This window comes from Cavia porcellus, unplaced genomic scaffold, assembly GCF_034190915.1.
Source record: "Cavia porcellus strain 051 isolate PalLab524CR breed Dunkin Hartley unplaced genomic scaffold, mCavPor4.1 scaffold_23, whole genome shotgun sequence".
In the NCBI taxonomy this organism is placed as follows: Eukaryota; Metazoa; Chordata; class Mammalia; order Rodentia; family Caviidae; genus Cavia; species Cavia porcellus.
This window is the reverse complement of record NW_026947506.1, coordinates 10832477-10854104: the sequence shown is the minus strand read 5'-3', so window position 1 is coordinate 10854104 and position 21628 is coordinate 10832477. Positions and strand designations below refer to the sequence as shown.

Sequence of the window (21628 nt, the reverse complement as noted above, 5' to 3'; positions counted from 1 at the left end):
CACCTATAATTCCAGCAGGCCCGGAGGATGCGTTTGAACCAGCCTGGGCAACTTGCGAGACCGGATTTCAGATAAAAAATAAGAGGGCGCTGGCTGAGAGCTGGGGATGCAGCTCCCCATCAAGGCCTTGGGTCAGGCCCCAGCCTTGGAAAAAGAAAGGAGAGGTGGAGCCAGGGGAGACGAGTGGAGGGAGGGCAAGTGGGGGCTCCGAACCCGCAAGCACCGAGGCGGCAAGGGTGGCGGCGGGGGTGAGGAGCCCGCTCCCCCCAATCACAGCCCACCGCCCCATCTCAGCACCCACGCGAGGTGCCCTCCTTGCTCCTCGGGACCTGGTGCCCCGTGGTCCCCTAGCCCGCCTGCCCCTCAGGTTCCCGCGGAAAGCAGGTTAGCGCAGCTAGGCTGTTGGCGGTCGCCCTGGGAACGCCGTCACCATGGGAACACCCAGTCTCTCCACTCCCCCACCCACTGCCAGGCTGCGGGGCGGGGGCGGGGCCCAGGCCTGAGCGGAGGCTCTGATTGGCCAGCGGCCGCTGGGCTGAAGATGCTGTGGGCGGGACGGAGGCGGCAGCGTGGAGAGCGTGGCCCCTGCGGTTGTCCAGGTTGTCACGGCGCCACCCTCCGGCGAAGGTCCTGCTTCCACTCTAGACTGGAACGGAAACGGGGCAGGGGCGCCCGCGCCCGCCCACCGTGGCGAGTCCAGCGCCTTCTCGCGCAAGCAGAGGTGCGGGGACCCAGGGGTGCACAAGTGAGCGGAGCCAAAATGCACAAGACATGTAAGAGATGTTTAACACCGGCATGGGTACAGGGTACAGACCTGTCACCCCACAACTCTGGGAGGCTGAGGCAGGATTGCAAGGGCAAGCACACTCTGGGTAGATTAGCAGTTTACTGAGACCCTCCCTCAACACTTAAAAAATAATAAAAGGCTGGGGATGGAGCTCATTGCAGAGTCTGAGTTCAACCCCTAGTCTAAAAGGAAGGAAGAAGCTGGGCATAGCAGCGCAGGCCTGTAATCCCAGCGCTCTGGGAGGCTGAGGCAGGAGGATCACTTCTAGTTCGAGCACAGTCCGGGCCACAAAGTGAGTTCAGAGGACTGGGGATATAGCTCAGCGGCATGGCGCCTGCCTGGCAACTCTAAGGTTGCGAGTTTGATTTCTGGTACCAAAAATAAATAATAAGTGAGTTCAAGGCTAGCCTGAACTGCAGAGTGAAACCCCGTCTCAAAAATAAAATAAAATGAAGGTAGGGAGGACAGGCTTCAAACTTTGTCAGATAGGTAAAGAAAAGCTCAAAACAGTACCCTCCCCTATTCAAGGAAGCACAGTGCACAATACAGAAATCTTTTGAAAGAGATGCCTGGGTTTAAAGATTTACTTGTATACCCTGCCTCCAACAAAACAAAAACAAGAAAAGATTAGTGAGGCATAGTGGCACATGCCTGTTATCAGAGCACTCAGGAGGATTGTTGCGAGTTCAAGACCACCCTGGCTGGGCTACAAAGTGAACTCAAGGCCAGCCCTGAACTGCACAGAGAGAACCTGTCTCAAAAAGACCAAAAAAAAAAAAAAAATTACTAGCACTATTAGCAGAAAATCTACTTGTTTAACCAAAAAAAAAAAAAAATTAAAGAATATACTAGAACAGTAACTGCAATTTTATAAGGAATTTTTAATGTAAAATAATCTCACAGATCAAAATCTTAGAAGCTGAACACCCCAACACTGAAGTTAGCAGTATGGACAGGTGAAAGTGAGGCTCCTCTGGGGTAGGAGAAAGCAAAGCCCCGCAGAACCAAGCCTGGTGCGTCCGGAAGCCCTGCTGTGGCCGACACCGCTGCACCGAGCACTCCGGCTCCACACGCCACTTCCTCGGTTCTGCAAACTCCTCCTCGGTCCTGACCTTTGCTGCCTCTGTCTCCCATGCTTCTGTGACCAGATGATCACAATCTTCGGGGCTCCAGACACCACAAGTTTAATTCATTGTCCTGAGGCTGAGTCTGAAATCAAGGTGTCACCAGGCCAGAGTCCACAGCTCACCTCTCCAGGCTCAGGGTGACATCGGGGTGTGCGTCCAGCCAGGCGTGACTGTGCCATCTTGAACAGTCACCAGCATGGCAGTGCCAAGTGAACCTAGTCATTGTCCCTGTGTAGTTTTCCAGGATACTGTGTCTACATGAACAAGGCTGGTGTGCAGCTCAGTGCCAGCACGCTTGTCTGGATAACCCGGGCACGGGCCCTGGGTTGGATCCTGAACTGGAAGTGAGGATGTGACCCCTAGTGATACATGGCCCCTGTGCCTGCGCCTGGGGGGTCAGGGAAGGTAAACCAGGTCCATCCCAGCTTGGACTCAGGCGTTTTGTCCCACCCAATGTACACAGCCTCCTCCGACCCAGACTACCTGGGTTCTTCCTGCTCCTCCTGCTGTTCGGAACCTATAACCTGGGACCTGTGCCATCTGCATGCCTTTCCTTGTCCTGGAACAGGCCAGCCCCACCACAGTTTGTCACTGTGTGCACCCTGGTCCTCTTCTGTGACTTTCCTCCCACTGGCTCTCAGAATGACATGAGGGATGGCGCTTAGGGCCAGACAACCTCAGCTGAGAGTCTGTAGATTCGTCGTGTGGACAAAGATTGTTTCCAGACAAGGTCACCATCGCAGGCTCCAGAAGAGGACAAGGGCAAGCTCTGGAGGTGAGGGACCATCCTCCTGCTCCTCAGCTCTGACAGCAGCCAGGCCAGGAGCCCCTGCCGGGGACAGCGTGTCTCTATCTGGGCTCACCTCAGTGGAGCCACGTAGGCCTCACTGGCCTCCTGCCCATGGTCTTCCCTCCCCTAGACCCGTGGGAACAGTGGCATGGCTGCTCTTTGGGCCCTGACTGAGTGGCCCACCTAGGCCTGACCCTTAGCTCCCACCAGTGTCCCATCAGGAACCCCAGTTATGAGTGACATGTGACCCGGGTGACCTCCAGACCCAGGCCAGTGGGGCGAACAGTGCTACTGGTAGCCAATGCTGTGCCCTACATGGTTCAGCCACTGTCACTTGAGGTCTCTTGACAGGTCCTGTCCCCATGAGGTCCAGGTGCAGTCTGTGAGGAGCATTGGGTTTTTGGGAGAGGTGTCCAGTTATCAGCTACAGATGGGCTGGCCTTGAGCCAAGATCCTGTGTCTGTGGGAGACAGCATCTCCCCTACCCCAGAGTCAGCAAATAGAGTCACAGAGGGCTGGGGTCCACCCAGGCTGCCAGTGTCTGCACCTAGACTGGGCGCCATTTGCCAGGACTGTAAAGTACAGGACACCAGGTACTGGCTGGCCATGTCCACTGTGGCTGAGTCACACTTCATCCTGAGTTAGGGCTCCGCCTTGAGACTCCCTGGCTGGGTTCCTCTGTGTGGTTGCTGCGATTTGTCCCCTGGAACACATGTGGAGACCCAATCCTTCTCTCGGGACAGTGGCATAGGAAGTGGGACCGGGTGGGCAGAGGAGATGCTGGGGTCACTGCCTTCAGGAACTGCTCCTCTGCTCACAGGCCTCGTGGGTCCAGGGGTCATTACTCAAGAGTGGATCTGCTGCGAATGCCAGCCTGCCAGGCCAGGCACTCCCTTCCCACAATGGTGCCACCATGGGAGCCTGGATGGGAGTGCCTTCATATCCCCCTGTCCTGGGGAGAGGACTCCAGAAAGAGGGAAAGAAATGGCGGCAAGGGACTTCAGGACCCCTGGCAGTGGGCTGAGCACTGGTGTGCTCCCTTGACTAGTGAAGAAAAAGCTTGGATAGGGACCAATCTGCAGACCCACCCCACACTCAGCACTGGAGTAGCGGACATAGAACGATGCGATGTCACAGGAGGCAGCCTGGACCGCCCCCTTCTGGCCATAGGAAGGCTGAACACTGTGCTGGAAGGCTGAGCAAGTGGAAAGATGCATCTGGACCCATCTCAGCCGGGGGGCCTGGTGGGACAGTAAAGACACCTGCCAGGAATCTCAGAGGAGGAGCCAGGTGTGGTGGTACATTCCTGTCATCCTAGCACTTGGGAGGCTGAGACAGGAAGATCGCAAGTTCGAACTCAGGTCTGGGCAACTTTGGGTCATAGTGAGAACCTGTCTCAAAAAATAAAAAAGGGACTGGATGTGGTGGCGCACCCCTGTAATCCCAACACTCAAGAGGCACTGAGACACTGAGGCAAGGAGGATCACCACGGGTTTGAGGCCAGCCTGGGCTACACAGTGAGTTCAAATCCACCCTGAATTATATAGCACAATCTTGTCTGAAAAAATAATAATAAATAAAAAGGGTTTGGATGTGGCTCAGTGTGAAGATCCTGGGTTTAATCTGTAGTGTAAAAATTTTCCAGAAAAGGTAAATATAGGGGTCCTGAGGGACAACTCTGCCCACACCACAGGGCTCCCCCTAGATGTCCTGAGACACCAGGGTCCCCTCGATCATCCACAGGAGGCTGCTCTCGGGCAGACATGTACTGTCCTTTGGTTTTCTGTTAGAAGATTGGGTGCTCTAGCCCCATCCGTCTGGGACCTTGGTGACTCAAAATAAAACACGAAAAAAAGACTGGGTTTGTGGCTCGGCACCAAGGACTTGGGTTTAACCCCAGTCCTGCAAAAATAAACAAAACAAAATGAGTAAGTTCAATGGTTTCTATGGCTGAGTCCTCTGCCTGTCCTGACCACAGTGGCCCCTCGCAGAGCTGACCCTACCCCTGTGCCACACACCCCCAGCCTCCTAGACCCCCCATGTGGTGTGCCCTTTCTATGCCAGGTCCCTAGTGTCCGGTACCCCAGCCTCCACCCCTCCCCCATGCAGCCACAACCTCGGCCCTTAGCCCTCCCCACGCCTGCACACACCAAGGCCTCCCTGACTTCGGGTGTGGGCAGTGATGGCCCAAGAGTTTCTCGGGCTCCAGGAGGAGTGAGGACAGGCTCTGTTCAGGGGGACCCCAGAGTCCTGCTGCTCCTACAGCAGAACACTTGATGGAGGGTCCCCACAGCTGAGCCAGCAGTCACCAATGGAGAGGCCACAGGCCATGGAGGAGGAAAGGCTGAGGGGACAGGCACCTGCCCACCGTTCTTCATTTTTCCTCTGAAATGATCTCCAACGTCCGCAGTCCTGGTGATGACTATTTGAGCCATGTCACAGTACAGCTAATCACAGGCAGTTCAGATGAAAATCCGGTTCCAGACACCAGTCGAGCTCTGGGCACTGTCTTGTGGTTCTGCTTATTTTGCTCCCAGAGTGCAGGCTCGAGGGGCAGGAGCTTGCACTGAGCTGCAGCCCCCATGCTCCTACCTCCTAGCACCCTGTCCCCCGAGTTGCTCTCCTGGAGCCCCGCCTTCAGGGTCCAGAACTGGCTTCATATACTGGGCACCGGGTGGCCAACTACATACAGCCTCAGAGCAGCCCTGTTGTCTCGGGAGGGAGCACTCCAGAGAGCAAGCCCAGACCTAAGTGGCCCACTCGGCCAAGCTGATGCCACCACGCAGACCCAGCTGCCCCTGCTGTGGACAGCTGAAGGACACTGGCCTTCGAGGAACAGCCACTTTGCTGATGACTGCTCTGCATGGAAAATCCCAGCACTGCTCACCAGAAGTTAATATAGTAACATTTTACTTCTCTGCTAAGGGCTTAGAAGCAAGGAATAATAGTGTTCAAAAATTCATGGAGGTTTTGTTGTTTTGTTTGTTTGTTTGTTTGTTTGAGACAGGGTCTTACGCAGTTCAGGCTGACCTTGAGTTCACTTTGTAGCCCAGGCTAGTCTGGAACTGGAAGTGATTCTCCTGCCTTAGCCTCTAGACTGCTGAGATTACAGGCATGAGCCACCACGCCCAGCATTGTTTTTTTGAGACAGGGTCTCACTATGTAGTTCAGGATGGCCTTGAACTCACTCTGTAGCCTATGATGGTCTCAAAATCTTGGTAATTCTTGTGTCTCAACTTCCCAGTCCTGGGATTATGGGTGTGTACTACCACACCTGGTTAAGAATTTGTATTCAGGCTGCACGAAGTGGCACACACCTGTAGTACTCGGAGGCTGAGATAGAAGAGTTGTTTGAGCCTAGAAATTCAAAACCAGACTGGGCTTCTGGGTGTGGTAGTGCCTGCCTATAATTCCAGCACAAGGAGGCTGAGGCAGGAGAATTAGAGTTCAAGGTTGGTTCAAATACATAGTGAGTTCAAGATCAGCCTAAACTATATAGTGAGGCCTGCCTCAAAAAAGCAAAATCAAAACAAACAAAATCTAAACAAAACCCAAGGCCAGGCTGGGCAACACAGTGAGACCTTGTCGTAACAAAAAAAGGAAAGAAAAAGAAAGGAGAGGAGAGGGGAGTGGAAGGGAGGGGAGGGCAAATCTAGTGGGTGTGGTGATACATGCTTGTAATCCCAGACCTCAGGAGGCTGAGGCAGGAGGGTCCAATTTTAATATTTACAACTACAAAACACGTTAAGTCTTTGTTTGGTTTAAACATTGTTTTGAAGAACTCATTATTCTTGGTGGTCTGATGGAGTGGACCATGACATGGCCTTTGTTTACTGCACAGAGGATGACAAATCCACTGCTTTAAACCCACTGCTGCTGTGGAGATGGAAGATGTGGCCCAGCTCTGGCCACCTGACGTCGGCCAGTGGTTCATTTAGCAGGGAACTTTCAGGTCCAGCAGCTAGCAAACAGGAGGTGAGACCGGCTGGGCTGTCCACGGCCCCCAACAGTGGTGTTCAGTCCTCCAGCTCCAGCCAGCAGCCTCCCAGAAACCTCACGGACAGCCTTACTGGATAAGGGAGAGGAGGAGGGCAGTTTCTGCAGAGTGATTTCTGGGAATGAGTGTGGAGTCTGAGATAAGCGTGCCTTTACATAAACTTCTAATCTAAAATCTAGGCACGGGCATGGCAGGAATGACAAAGTCCACCCAGAGGCACAGTTTCAAGCCCCAGGCTCCCTCTCCACAAAATATCTTGCTCCGCATCTGTCCTCAGTGGCTCAGGTTAACTGAGGTCGTACCTCTTCTGACCCACAGAGCCCCAATACATCGGCCTGGGTGACTCTTCCCAGCTTGGTTCTGTCTGAGGAACAGCAGGGGACCAGAGGCAGGGACAGGCCCTGGGTAAGGCCCTGGGTGAGGCACCCCAGCAACATGGCTTTCCCTTCTCCCAAAAGCCCCTGTGCCTACCCTGGCCCCCAAGATGGGCTTTGTGACAGAAGCTGTGGCCCTCCCTGAACCCAAATCCTTCCTCCTGTCCCCCTTCCAGAATGCCAGGGATCAGGCTATGGGGACAGAGGCAAGGTGACCACGGATGCGGCAGTGTTGGCAATGGTTACTGCATGTTGTGTGCTAAGATCATGCAAACTTACATGTTCTGCAACTTCCACATTCAAGGATACGAAAATCTGCAGTCATCCAGGGGTCTGGGAGGCTGAGACAGGAGGGTCTCGAGTTGGGGCCTAATCTGAATAAGGTTGTGCTTGCAACACCCATCCTCCAGCCCAAATATCACTGTACTCTGGAATCAGGCAGAGCTCAAAAGGATGAAGGAGGAGGAAAAGCTGCTCCTTTGCCTGGGAGAAATGAATCACTCTAGATGCTGTGGGAACCCACACAGACCGAGATGGGCCAGCTGGAGCCCGCCCTCGGCCAGCCTAGCTCCAGGCTGTCTGGATGGACTCACAGGACAGCTTAGACCAACTCGGGTGATTGCAGGGTTTGCAGAGCTGCAAGGCAGCAGGCATCTGTCCTGTGCGGTGGAGCTGGTGTGTCATGGTTTGGCCTCTGCTAGTGTGATCTGGAGGTGACAGAAATGAAAAAAATGAGGCCCAGTCGAGGACTTTGGGTCACTGGAGCTGCGTCACTCCAGGGAGTGTGGGACATGGTTCTCTCCCTCTCACTTCCTGGCAGCGAGAAAGCAGTTTGTTCCAGCACCTGTCCCTGTGTGATTGGTGCTGCTCTCTAAGGTGCCCAGTTATGGGGCCTGAGACCTCCAAAACTGACCTCATGAGCACTGCTCTGGGTAAACCAGCACATCTCAGGTTCCTGTTAGAGACCATGCCTGAGGGTAAACTGAGTTTCACACAAAGTTGTATGACACACAAGTGCGCAGAAGCAGGGGAGAGATCCCTGCTGGATGGAAGTAGCTGTTCTGTGTGGGGACTTGTGACAGGGGCACTAGAGGCCCAGGATGGAGCGACACCAGCTTTCCCACGTGGCTCCCTTATCTCTGACACTGTGCTAAGCTCTGCCCTCTCATCAGGCTCACCCCACTCCACACAAGAAACTGATGCACTGAAGGGTGAGTGAGGGCCTCCAGCCTCTAACGTGACACAGTTGCAGCAGGGACATGGACCTGGGGGCCCTGCTGGCTCACAGACCACAAGGTGTAGCAATTGTTCAGAGGGAGGCCTGCCGAGGGTGTGCCCTTCCTGCAGGCAGGGGCAAGAGCTTCCCTTCCACAGGGGAGTCAGAGGCACAGCTGAGGTCCAAGCATCTAACTGTGCCTGGGAAATGCAGGTTCTCAGAAGAGTAAAGGCAGAGGCTGCTTGAGATCAAGACCCGGGAGAGAAGAGGGAGACAAAGGGCTCTGCAGCAGATGGGGGGGGGGGTGTCTATCTTTCCCAACATCCCCTGGGGAGGAGGGACCAGGGGGAATGGGGGGCGAGGCTCCAAGTGACAAGCCTCCAGGGACCTGGATGCACTCTCCACTTCCATCTACCGCTGGGCTTGGAGCCACAGCTCTTTCCTTCTCTAACCCAGTTTAGGCCACAGGTGCCACGTCAGCTCCTTGCAACCTCAGCGCTCTGAGGCAGGATTGAAAGTTTGAACCTAGCCTGCGCAATTTAATGAAACTCTGTGTCCAAAAAAAAAAAAAAAAAAGGCTGGGGATTTTAACTCAACGGCGTAAGTGCCTGCCTTGCAAACGCGCAATCATAAGTTTGACACACACACACACAAAGGCTAGAGATGTAGCTTGCTAAGGGGGCCCTGGGTTCAATCCAAAAAGGTCTCTTCCATAGCCAGCTCTCCACAGGAGAGTATCCCGGGGTTGTAAAAGGGCTGGGAAGGGATGTGTGTGGGGCCTCGGTGCTCAGCAAGCTCAGAGGAGCCCGACGGTGCGGGGCAGGACGCCTGGCACAGTCTGGGGACCCAGCCTCTGCGCTGTGTCCAGCAGCGCAGGGGAAGAGACCCAGGGCGCAGACTCCTCTCAAAGGGCATAACAAGGAGTGTGGGGCTCCAGCGTGGCTAGCGCAAGAAGTGCATAGCAGCTGACTGCGCGCGAGAGGTGACAGGGGAGTGCGCTCACATGCTGCTGGAATAATTCTGCTTTTGGCTGTAAGTGGTGCTGAGGGCTGAATGCAAAGCTTCAAAGGGGGCTACATCTCTAGGGCCTTTGGTTTTTTTTTTTTTTTTTTTTGGACAGGGGTCTCCTGAAATCGCTAAACTGTCCGCACGGGGGGGGGGGGGGGGCCTCACACTTGTGATCCTCCTGCCTCAGACTCCCAGTGTTGGGAGTACAGGGGTGTGTCACTGCCCCTGGGTAGTTTTCAGCCATAACTGTGCACCCATGTCGTGTCGAGCCATTCGAGGACCGTGTCATTTTGCTCAACAGTTAACGTCCTACATGCACCCAGGCCCCATGCTGTCTTCCTGCGGCGGTCCAGGTTTCTGAGCCTAGTGCCAGGAGCAGCCAGGCCGCAGGAAAGAGCCGCCCGGATCAGGACGGACCCAGCACCGGACGCGAGTGAGCGAGGGCTGCACAGCAGAGAGGCCGGGTGCGGGGACAGGTCAAGGCGCCCCAGAAACGAGCGGGAACAAGTGGAGGTGGACAGGGCGGAGGAGGAGGAAGTCAAAGAGAGGAAGTGAAGGGGGAACAGTAGGAGAAAGACAACGAAGAGGAGGAAGTGGAGGTGGAGGAAAAAGAAGTGGGGGAGGAAGAGGAAGTGTCTTTCTGTTCGCCTCCCTGGCCGTCTCGAGGGTCCTCCGACACGCCGGCCGCGTCCTCTACGGACCTCGAGGCTGTCGCCTTCCGCACTCCTTAAGTTCTCTACACGACCCGCGCCACCGCCGCCAGGGGGCGCCGAGCGCTGGCGAGCAACTGCACAAGCAAGGGAGGGCGGACACCCGACTTGCACTTCCGGCGACCGGAGCAGCCAATCCACGCGAGTAAACCATCATGATCGTTTCCGCCCAATGGAGAGCTCCGCCCACACTGACTCTTTGTGCGGGCCCGCGCAAACTCACATTCCTTGAGGCTGATTGGCTGCCGTTCGCCACGTCCGGCTTTGATAGGCTAGCGAGGGCCAGGCCACGGCGTTTCTTGTAGGAGGCCGCGTCTGCGCAGGGAGTGTCCGGGCTGCTGCCGGGGTTCTGCGGCCTCCATGTACACTGCGGGCCTGGGCTCCCGGAACTAGGCCGTCCCTTATGCGAGGCACCTTGCTCTCCGCCGTGCTCTTAGTAGATCCAGCTCTGCGAGACCGAGGAGACGAAGATACGGCCAGGTGCGCTGCAGCAGGCAGCGCTACACAAGGGACAAGCAGTTATTAAGGCGGGGACAGGCATGGCTTGTCTTCGGATCTGGTCTGAGCTAGCCATGACCCCGGGCATGGTGGCATTCGCTTGTCATTCCAGCACTTGGGGAGCCTGAGGCCAGGGTTTCATAAGTTCAAGTCCAGCTCTGGCAATTTAGTGAGTTAGCCAGATCCTCCTCAAAATTAAAACAGGGCTAAGAGATGTAGCGCGAAAGCGCTGGATTCAATCTCTGTAAAAATTAAACGATACAAAAAAATGGGACAGAAGAGGTCATGTGCAGGTAGAGACCCTGTGCGATGACCACCACCTTTGCTTGGGGAAAGCCTTCAGAAAGGGACCACAGATCTGCCTATTGGGGGCCACGCACGTGCCCCTCACCCCATCACTTCTGCTCTCCAGGGTCATGCCCCAGGCCTATCTCGGGTTACTGTCACAGTTGACAGTAGAAAGCTCACTTGTCCCCATCCCAGGTTGGAAGGAAGCTGCGGCAGGCCGGTCTTTGCACCAAGAGGTGGCACCACACCTGGGCATCTGTCCCTGTGGCCAGGCCCAGGCCCAGGGGCAGCAGCTACCCCCGAAGCAGGAAGTGGCACACTGCCAGCTCCTAGTTAACCAGCTTATCTTCCTAGATATTAAACCTGAAACCCAGGGCTGAGAGGAATGAGTCTCTGAATACTTCATTCCTTAAGGAGCATTTGTTGGGACTGGGGCGGCTCAGTAGAGCTGGAGCTCGTGGTTACAGAGTTTGAGGCCCTGGTTTCAACCCTGGCTTTGCTAGCAAACAAGGCAAGGCAGTGTCTGCTGAGGTGCCCTCCATCTCAGGTGCAGCATTCAGGCTGAGTAGTCTGCTCCGCCTGGGCTCACCTTCGGCCTCCTACGGGCCAGTCCTGCAGAAGCCTAGGAGCCACAAAGGCACTGGGCTCTGAATTCTCACTGCTTTGACAGGGAAGGCTGGGTAACAAGCACCACCACCCACAGGGACACACACACACACACACACACACACACACACACACACACACACAGAGGCTCACAACCTTGGTGTCAAATATCAGAGAGAAAAAGCACAAGTTCTTCCCTTCTGGAGGCAGCAAGCTGGGGACACCAAGGACTGTGCCCTGGAGGTGGGTGGCAGAGTGACCTGGACATCAGCACCCCCAGGGGCTCCCTCCTGGGCTCCTCGTCCCTGTCAAGAGCCTGCCTCACCCAGAAATGCTCCTTTCCCCTGCTGCTGCCACTCCTGATTCCTTGAAGGATTTTATGCTCTGGAAGAAAAGTAATAAAGCAGGAATTTCTTAAGGTGGACCAAAGAAGCTGGTGCAGTGGTGCACACATGTAATCCCAGCACTTGGGAGGCTGAGACAGGAGGATCACAACTTTAAATCCTGCCTGGACAATTTAGCGATTCCTTGTCTCAAAATAAAATGGGTTAGGACTATAGCTCAGTGAAAAGACCCTGGGTTCCATGCCCCCCACCACAGGGGAAGAAAGGATTGACCAGAGGGGAAAAGGAAATGGCTTCTGTCTTGCCTGGCACAGCCCGAGTTCTCCCCTGTCTTCCCAGATGCAGTAGCTGGCATGGGAATCACCATAAGGCCATGAGTGTCTGTTCCGATAGTTGTGTGTGCAGACACACACACAGTGCATGCTCACGTGTTCACACACGCACACCGAGAGGGGAGATGTAAGTGGTGGCCGCTGCTGCAAAGCAAGGCTCTCAGGGTCCCTCTACTCAGTGATGATCCAGCATCCTCAGCATGGGCTCCAGGTGCAATTCTGCTCCCAGACTACAGGGATCTATATATGGGATCGCATCTAGAGAATGACAACAGAGCTGCAAGGGTCAGGGCCTAAAGGCTGGGATTGGCCCACAGGAGACTGTGGCAGTCTGTCAAAAGCACAGCCAGACCTGGGAAGGTGGCACACTTCCCAGCACTCTGGGAGGCTGAGGCAAGAGGATTCCAAATTCAAACCTGACAAGGGAAGTCAGCAGTACCCTGTCTCAAGTAAAACTGAAAAGGGGCTGAGGACGTAGTCAGTGCTAGAGCACTTGCCTTCATCTCTAGGACACGGGAAAGCAGAGGCCACGGAGGCGGCTGCCACATGCGGTGAAGGTGCAGTGACAGAGCCAGCTGGGTCATGATCACTAAGAGCAGGGTACTGAGCCTCGCTCCCCGTTGGCCTCCTCTCTATGCCTGGGGATGAGGAGTCTGCACTTCTGGAAGCCTCGGGCCAGCAGCCCTGCCATCCGTGTGTAACCTCTTCCTAGACAGGCACGGCCGGCATGGAAGCTGGCAGGTGGAGAGTGTTGCCCCTACTGGTTCCCCACAAGTGGTCATCTTCACATTGGGCCCCACAGGTGGTGGTCCTCAGAGAGTTCACCCCTGCATAACTGATGGTGTCCTATTAAGATTGCCCCATAGGGCTGGGGATTTAGCTCAGTGCCATAAGAACCTGCCTTGCAAGCAGGTGGTCGTGAGTTCGATCCCCAGTACCAATAAAAAAAAAAAAAAAAAGATTGCCCCATAGTACTGCAGGGCCTATACTCCTTCATTTAAAAATACGCCTGGGATAGCCAGGCATGGTGGTGCAGATCTGTAACCCCAGAACTGAGGCAGGAGGAGCCCATGCTTGAGCCCAGCCTAAGCAAATTAATGAGACTCTGTTTCAAAATAAAACTAAAAAGAGGATGTAGATCAGTTCAAAGACCCTGGGTTCAGTCTCCAATACTTGAGGGGAAAAAGTCTAGTGGACATTTCCAACTTAGCCAGAGAGGTCCCAGAGCTGTCTGAAGTTAAGGGGTCCCTGCTTCCCCATCCGCACGTTGGGCAGAGATCAAGGACATTGCCAGGAAAGACTCCCCATAACCCCATCCCTGCCTGAGCTCCCTCTGGTGACTCAGTGCGGCAGGGGACCTCAGTGATGCAGGGTCCAGGGACCCCTCCCCATCTAGCAGCCACTGCAAAGCTCTCTGCCCATGACTCTTTCTTCTGCCTAAGAGGACCAGCCCATCTCCATGGCCAGAGACCCTGCTCCTTGCCTGCCAAGTGTCCTTTCAGCATACAACAGAAGGACAGAGGCCTCAGGCTAGTCCCCAAGTGCCATCTGCCCTGTGCCCTAGGTGACCCACAGAAGCCCAGAACCCATGCTGACCTCAGAGCAGCCCAATACCCCTTGCTCTCCATTCCTCAGGAAGAGGAAGCGCCTGCCCCCTCCCTCATCCTCAGCCCCAGCCAGGTGTGGCGGGTGGGGGAAGGGCAGGAGTCTGACCAGTTCCCTTGGCATCTCTGGGTGGGGCTGTGGGTTTTAAAGAGCAAGGGCTGCGTGCACCCCAGACCTGCTCCCACCGTGCCCAGGTGAATGCCAGGTGTGCAGGTACCCGAGGGACAGTGGGATACCACAGGAGGGGGTGGCTCTGGTGCCTGAGGGTGGGGGGCAGGTGCCGGAGGACTCTGGGTAGTGAGTGGGCTGCTGCTGGGCTTCTGAGGTCTGAGACTGCAGCAGCCAGCCTAGGCTGGAGGAGGTGGTCTGGGGAGGACCCCTCAAGAGCCAGAGGCTGGGTGGGGGCAGCCTTGGGCCTGATCTGCTCCAGCCTCATTCAGAAACCAAGTGTCCACCATCCCTTGTCTGGCAAATGACCATTTGTTTATGCATTTATTTTAATTTTTTGTATCAGGGATCAATCTCAGGACCTTGCACTTGCCAGGCAAGCACTTATGCCGCTGAGCTATATCCCTGGCTTGTTTATGCATTTACAAAATTTTTTGTTGCTATTTTTTTTTTTTTTGTGAAAAGTCCAACTATATAGTTCAGGCTGGCCTTGTACTCTTGCCTCAGCTTCCCAAGTGAGGGATAAGTGTTTGCCAGTATGCTATGTGTTTATTTTTTTGGTTTTTTGAGACAGGGTCTTGCTATGTAGTTCAGACTGCCCTTGAACTCACATCAACCCTCCTGCCTCTGCCTCGTAAATGCTAGGCTTGCAGGTGTGTGCCACCACACCCGCGATATAATATATATATTTATACCCTGTAATTGGTTTTCAGTGGTAGGCTTTTTTTAGGCTCAATAAATAGTTCACATAACTTCTAAGGTCACTGAGCCCAGAGAGTTTAAGGGACCTGGGCTGATGGCTGAGTTCCGTGATCCTACCCAATGACAGCAATGGTGGCTGCAGGGCAGACCCCAAGTAACACCAGCCAGACTGACTCCGATGTGCACAGGCCTAGGTCACTAGGGACAACTAGAGGGGCTGTGGGTGGAATCACGCCCACAGCGAGGCAGGGGCGTGCGTGGTGCCATCTGGGGGCCTAAAGCAGGGCTGGGAACTCAGCCCAGCACCCCCTGCCCACCCTGGGCCCCAGCTCACACGCCTCTGCAACAGCCCTGGCTTCTGGGCTCAGGCTGCCACCCCAGCCCCAGGCCTTTGTGAATGTCCAGGGCTCAGACCTCAACTGGCTCAGACCGCAGCGCTGACCTTGACCATTCTGGCTACCCCTCCCTGAATTCCATTGGGCTCCTCCTGTGACACACCTATGATCCACAGATCATGAGCAAGTTTTCAGGGAGTGGGATTACTGTAGATTTCAACTTCACTGTCCAAGTCCCGCTGCCTTCAGTAAGCTACCCCGCAGGGTGCCAGGCAGAGGCCAGCCTCTCCAGACCGAAGAAGAGGCAGCCTCTGTGGCCAAGCCAGAAGGTGACCCACCACTCAGTCCCACGTCTCCACCAGTCCTGCCCACAGCCCTGCTCACAGGAAGCCATGGAAGCAGCAACCCAGGCCTTCCTCCTGGCACTGGCAGGTGAGTCTGGCACCTCTCTGGGGCTGGCATGCAGGGAAGGACTTTGAGGGCGGAATGTGGGCACTGCAGAAATATTTTCACAGGCCTGGGTCACTTAGCCGGTGTCCTGGGGAGCAGTGAGGTTGCCAGGTACCACAGGAAGCTACTGACACACCAGCAAGGCATCCATTCTGTACAAAGCCAGAGCCACAGAAGCCTGGGGTTGGGGGTGCAGGCTGGGAAAGCACCAAGAAGGGCTGCGGCAGGCCAGGGTGGCCTCCAAACCCTGCAGTGGTGGCACCTTGCCACCACTACCTGCTGTCCTCTGCTCTTTCTGCCCAGGCCTGCCCGTCACGGAAGCCGGTGACCTGTTTGGTGAGGAGCACCCCCCTTCCTGGGCCCCATCCCATCGAGGGTTTGGCCTTTACTTTCTCTTTTTCCTTCCTCAGAGAGGGACAGTCCCTTCTACTATGGTAAGAGCTGCTACCCCTGGGATGTGGTGGCTGGGGATTAAGGCTGTGCTCCAGTGCAGCCGAGGGATGGAGGTAGAGGAGTGAGGGGGGAACCATCTCCCTGGTCCTCACGGCTTCGTCCAGACTGGGCCAGGGGTCCCAGCTCAGGCCACCTTTCAGCAGCACTTCCTCCTTGCTCTGTGCGCCCCTCCTTGCCACCTGTCTCCGTACCATTTCTACACAGCATCAGCTGCCCGAGTGTCAGGGGGCAGCTGGACAGGCGCCTCCCCTACTGTGTGAGCCCTGGCCCCAGCTCTGCTGTGCACCACACGCCTGCACTCACCCCACTTTCCATGCTGGGGATGGAGCCAGGGCTCACAGGGGGCCCCTTGCCCCCCAGCCCAGCCCCCAACTCTCTCTTGGGATGAGTGAGGCTCTCTCTGTCCCCCCCTCTCCACCTGGTCCACCTGCCTAGACTGGGAGAGCCTGCAGCTGGGTGGTACGATCTTCGCGGGGCTCCTGTGCATCGCGGGGTTCGCCTGGGCCCTGAGTGAGTGGGGCAGGTGAGGGAGGGGCGGGGGGGGGAGGTGAGGAGGGCTCTGGTCTGAGCCAGTGCCTCCCCTCACAGGTGGCAAGTGCAAGTGCAAGCAGAGCAAGGAGCCCAGGTGAGGGGCGCGGGTTGGGAGGTGGGGCAGTAGACTGGGAAGCCAACCTGGGTTTGCCGCTCACACCCCCTGCCCAAGGGCTCAGTGAGGGAGAGCTCTGCACCTGGGGAGGGGACAGAGGGTCCCAGGGCTGGCTGCTGCTAACTGTTCCATTCTTCCTGCAGCCCTCCACCCAAGGGCACCTCACTCCTCAACGCAGGTGAGCTGGATTCCAGTGGGTGGGTGGGGTCTGTGCCCCCAGGTTGTTTGTGTTTCTAAGGCCCCGCCCCATTCTCTGCAGGTGCCAGTGGCTGCTGAGCTAAGGACCCACAGGGGGGCACTCACTGCCCACTGCCTCGATGCCAGCTCCCTCCCAGAGCTCATCTGTCTATTAAATAGTCCCCCCTCTGTGCTCATCTGTCTATTAAATAGTCCCACCTCTGTGCTTGTGGTCTTGTGGGCTCTGTGGTCTGCTGCTTAAGTCAGGGTACACTTGGCTGCCCCCCATCGCCCCATGTCAACCCCCACCATGAAGCCTCACCCCCGACTGGCCCATGGCTGGGTTCCACCACAGCAAGCCCCAGTTTTCAGGCCTTGCCCTGAAGACCCAGAGAGCCTGTGACCCCAAATGATGCCCAGTGGGCGCCCCCTTGAGAGCATGAAGGAGCCCTTCGGCCCCACACAGGCTCCCAACTGTGACCTGGGGTGGCAGTTCCTTTGTGCCCTCCTCCAGCTGCACAGCACAGGGAATCCCCAACCCTGCAGTTTGAGACCTCAGGAAGAGCCATAGCCAGGTGCCCTGCAGGTGGCAGCTTAGACCTCCAAACCATCTGTTGTTCCCCCAAGTCCTCACTGGCCACCCTCTTCCTATCACATCCTACAGTGGCTGCTGAGCACAGGTGCCAGAACTGGGTAGCAAAGGGTATGGTGGGGACCCCAACACACCATCCTGTCTGCCACCCTCAAGGGTCTCCAAGGGAGAGAAGCAGAGTGTCGATCCCCTGGACCATGCTTGAGGTCCTGGGGACAGAATGGCATTAGTAAGGGGTGGAGGGGACAGGGCCTTGAGGCAGTGGCGAGCCCCCTGACAAGGCGACAGTGGCTGTGCTCACACAGCCACTGTTAGCCCATAGCACAGCATCCCTACCCACTGGAGTCTATGGCCATACCTCCCTTGAACACGCCCGAGGTTGTCAGCTCTGCTGCAATGCTTGTCTGTGTCACCAAGAGCCCAAGTGCTGACATCCCATCCCAGGCAGGCAGTCCTTGGGTGGGACACCACATGGGCTGGGGGACATAGCTAGGTGACAATCTGCCCCCACTAGGCATCCCCTGGCAAAGTGAGGGGACGGGTATAAACCCAAGCAGGGTACAGGGGTTAATTTTCACCAACTGAGCACCTAGTACTGAGGACCCACCCAAACACTTCCCAGTGCTGGCTCGGTGCCCTAAAAATCTATGGTTTGGAATAGTGCCTGTGCTCCAAAGACTGAGACACCCCGGGCTTCTCTTGGGCCAGCACAAGGGACTGGCCACCTCTGGCACTTCTGGAACCTGGGCTCCATTCCTGATAAATGGTCCCAGAGTGGGCCTAGGGCTGTGCTTGATGTGCCCTTTCTGGCTTTTTAATTTTTAGTATTTGCAGTACTGAGTTTTGAGCCCCTAGGGCCTTTGTACTGAGCTACATCCCCAGCCTTTTATTTTTTGAGACATCTCACTGAATCACTAAATTATCCAGGCTGGGCTCCAATTTGCCATCCTCCTGCCTCAGCCTCCTACTGTGCTGAGGTTAAACGTGTGTGCCACCACCTGGACATCTGTCATTGTTCTGTCAACACATTTACAGTCTGTTATATATTTGGGGCAGGGGCTCACTAAGCTGCTGGCCAGCAACTTGCTACACTCCTGTGTACTGGGGTTACAGGTATGTGCCACTGTTTTGCTTCACTGATTATTCATGCTTATTAGACTAGAGAGGCCTCTCATTCACACAGCAAGGCAGTTTCCAAGAGCACTGCCACACCATCGAGGGCAGCAGGCAGGACCTTCCGGCCACCAAGCCCCCACCCGCCCTCCAGGACTCAGGTGTGCCCCACAGCCAACAACTGGAAAGGCTGCTTGCTCTCTCCTGACTTGGATCCACACTGCTGCTGTCGTCATTTTATTGGACAGCAGTTCTCACACAGAAACACCCAGCCCTGGAGTGCAAGGAGCTCAGTGGAGGAATGCTTGCCGCCTTCAGGACAGCATCAATCCAATTCTGCACTTCGACTAAACACATCTATCTTTGTGCCTGTTCCACTTGCAATTTAAAAGCGCTGCTTTATTCTGAGAGGCTTGCATCTAGATGTCCCCATCCCACTTCCCGCCTCTACTCCCTGCAAGGCTGCCGCACCCCAGATGCTGACAGCCACACCGCCACCCACGTGACAGAGACATGCCCAGTCTCGTGGTACTTGTGTGTGCGTGTTTAGTCCTACGCAGCATTATGCAGGTGTGGAGATGCATGGCCACCATCACACAGTTCACCGCATGGGTCCCTTGTGCCTGGAAATAAAGGAAAAGGGCTGGGGATGTAGCTCAGTGCCAAGGTCCTGGGTTCAATCCTGATACGTTTAAAAAAGAAAAAAAGGCCTCGATTCAGATGCTTGGTTTGGCCAGATACCATGTGGAATCAGGGACAGGGAACCTCTACTGGGGCTTGAGTGTTGTATAGCAGGTGGCACAGTAATGGGCAGAGCCCATGCAGCTTTCTGGCAATTAGGAGGCATAAGCAAAGCATAAGACAAACTCCGAATGCTAAATCCTATCTGGCCATGTGATGGTAACACATGTAATCCCAGCAACCCAGGAGGCTGAGGGAGAACTGGAAGTTCAAAGCCAACCTGGAAAACTTCAGGAGCCCTGCGGTGCAGTACACATCCCTGGCACATGTGAAGCCCCAGGCTCACTCCCAGCACCGGAATGCAAAGGTCCTGCTACATACTGAGTCGCAGCACTGAGATATTCTTGTGGTGCTAGAGGTGGAACCCAGGGTCTGGCCCAGCTGCAGCGGGCCACAGCGACAGCCAGGAGCACAGGCTGTCGGGAATCTGTTGTCTCTGGAGCCACTCAGCTCCCTGCAGCGGCAGCACAAGCAGCCAGGCCACACGCCACCAGGCAGGCTGGCCACATGTAGCACACAGACCCTAACAGCGAGTGTACCCCGAATACCTTGCCAAGACCACGGAGCCCTGGATTCGGCCTCCCTCTAGCACATGGGGTATCCAGGGAGCCAGGCCCCAATGCGAGGTGTCCCAGGTGGTCACATTCTCATGACACCACTGTAACAAAGCAGGAGCATTAGCATCATCCCAGAGGACACAGAAAGCTTCAGACTCTGCTCCTTGATGCTGACTGAAGAGGATGCACTTGGATGACTAGTTCAGTCCTCAAGACAGAATGCCTGCCTTCTGACCCCATGCGCAGCCCTTGTAGCAGAAGTTATACACTTTGCCCTTTATTGCTGTCTTGGAGGTGGTGCACCACCTGGGGTCCCCTCAGCATTTCCTGAGGGAACCAGCACGGTGCACTGCCCTGTGACCCACCCATGCATGTCTCCCTGCTTTCCTGGGGTGCCAGTGTAATGAGTCCAGGGGGCCACTGTGGCTGCACCGGTACATGGCAGCCCGAGGCTTGCCTATGTAGTGTAACTCTCCCAGTTTGGCCCTGCTCCTGTCCTGACAGAAAACAAGACGGAGGCCCTGGAGACTGGGGATGTGGCTCCAGCTGGTACCTGCTTCATGAGGCTCTCGGTTCCAGGCCAAGGCAACAGACCAGGCTGATGTCCTGATCCTGCTCCCAGCTCTGACCCTCCTTGCCTTAGGAGCCCTCAGTCACACAGGTCACAACACTCAGCCTTTGCCAGACCCAGGCTGGTTGGGGCCTCCTGCACCCAAAGGCTTCCACAGCTTGCCACATGGAATCTAGTAAAGCACTTTCCCTTCTAAGCAACTCTTCTCTCTGGTCCTTCCAGAGCACCCATCCTCCCTGGCATGTCATGTGTCCCCAGTGTGAGTGGAGCCAGTGGGTTAACAGGAAGAGGCCAAGAATCGACCTGTCCACCTAACTAAAGCTGAGGTGTGGCTTGTGCTTTGTGGTGCCGTACCCTCCAACCCACGCCCAGCTAGTTTTCCATAACAGGGTTGGGTAACTTTTAAGGGGACGGCCAAGAGGAAACTTGTAGTTTCACTTTTTCAGGGCAAGGCATGAGCCGCCATTACCACCACAGAGCTACTACGTGCCCACCTCAGTTCTTGTTTTTTGAAACAAGATTACGCCATGTAGTTCAAGTTGGCTTGAGAGCCATTTTTCTTAAATTTTAAAGCCAGGCATGACTGCTTGGTGTGGTCAGCCTGGGTTGCAAAGGAAGTTCAAGAGCAGCCTGAACCGGGCCAGGGATACAGCTCAGGGGGACAGCCCTTGCCTGGCAATGACATGGTCCTGAGTCCAATTCCCTGTAGCAAAAAACCCAAAAGACTAGCCTAAACTACACAGTGAGACCCTGGCTCAAAAGGTGGCAAGATGGATCAAAGCTGCTATCCTGACCTGTTTTTGTTAGTGAACCTCACTTAGATGAACTCCCGCTCAGCACAAGATGCTGACCCAGCAGGACTCCTTGTCTGAAACAGTCTCACCTGCACCACAGCCTGAGATGAGTGAGCGAGTCTTTAGGGACAGCGCTTTGCGCACCTGGAACCTGCCACCCACCAACAGGTCCATGTGTGGAAAATCGCCCTTTGCCTTCGGGCCACAACAGGGGAGGCCAGATAGGGCACTTCGGCCCTATGGCTCTGCCAACCTGCCCTGTACACTACTCTGCATGAGCTGAGGCACCCAGAGTTCACCCCAGATGTCCTGGTGTACCCTAAAGGCTGAAGGTGGACTCCTGACATCACTGTCCAGTGAAGTCTGCAGCCCAGGTCAATAGCAGCTCAACCCCAGCAGAGCCTTCTCCAGCCCCCAGGTTTTCCATCTCCCTCCTCCCGCTCCCCACCAGCACCTTATCTAAGCCCCATGCCTTGGCATGTCCATCAGGTCACCAGGAGACATACAATGGAGGGAGGATTGCAGGCCAGACAGTTGGGGAGCCCAAATGCAGTTATCAGACTTAAAACCCTTGTAACCAAGGTGCTTCTCTGTAAAGGTAGGAACAAGGGTACCAGGCAGATTTCTGCGGTGAGGTCAGGAAGGTC

At 55.6% G+C, this 21628-nt stretch overlaps 2 protein-coding genes across 9 annotated transcripts in view; one reads left to right on the top strand and one right to left on the bottom strand.

Annotated features, from left to right (window-relative positions):
- Positions 1-21628, bottom strand: part of Rasgef1a (RasGEF domain family member 1A) — an 83061-nt gene that overhangs the window by 47162 nt on the left and 14271 nt on the right. The window lies entirely within an intron of this gene.
- Positions 13769-16837, top strand: Fxyd4 (FXYD domain containing ion transport regulator 4). 8 transcript variants are annotated; one of them, XM_013148580.3, is made up of 8 exons: positions 13769-13887; positions 15152-15319; positions 15641-15673; positions 15748-15771; positions 16226-16300; positions 16379-16415; positions 16580-16614; positions 16696-16837. In XM_013148580.3, the coding sequence occupies exons 1-8, from the start codon at positions 13881-13883 to the stop codon at positions 16710-16712; spliced, it is 396 nt and encodes a 131-aa protein (XP_013004034.1). In that variant the 5' UTR covers positions 13769-13880; the 3' UTR covers positions 16713-16837. The 8 variants fall into 8 exon arrangements, with proteins under 8 accessions (XP_013004034.1, XP_063089653.1, XP_063089652.1 ...); XM_063233583.1 differs by having other exon boundaries at positions 13781-13895; XM_063233580.1 differs by having other exon boundaries at positions 13838-13895; positions 15160-15319.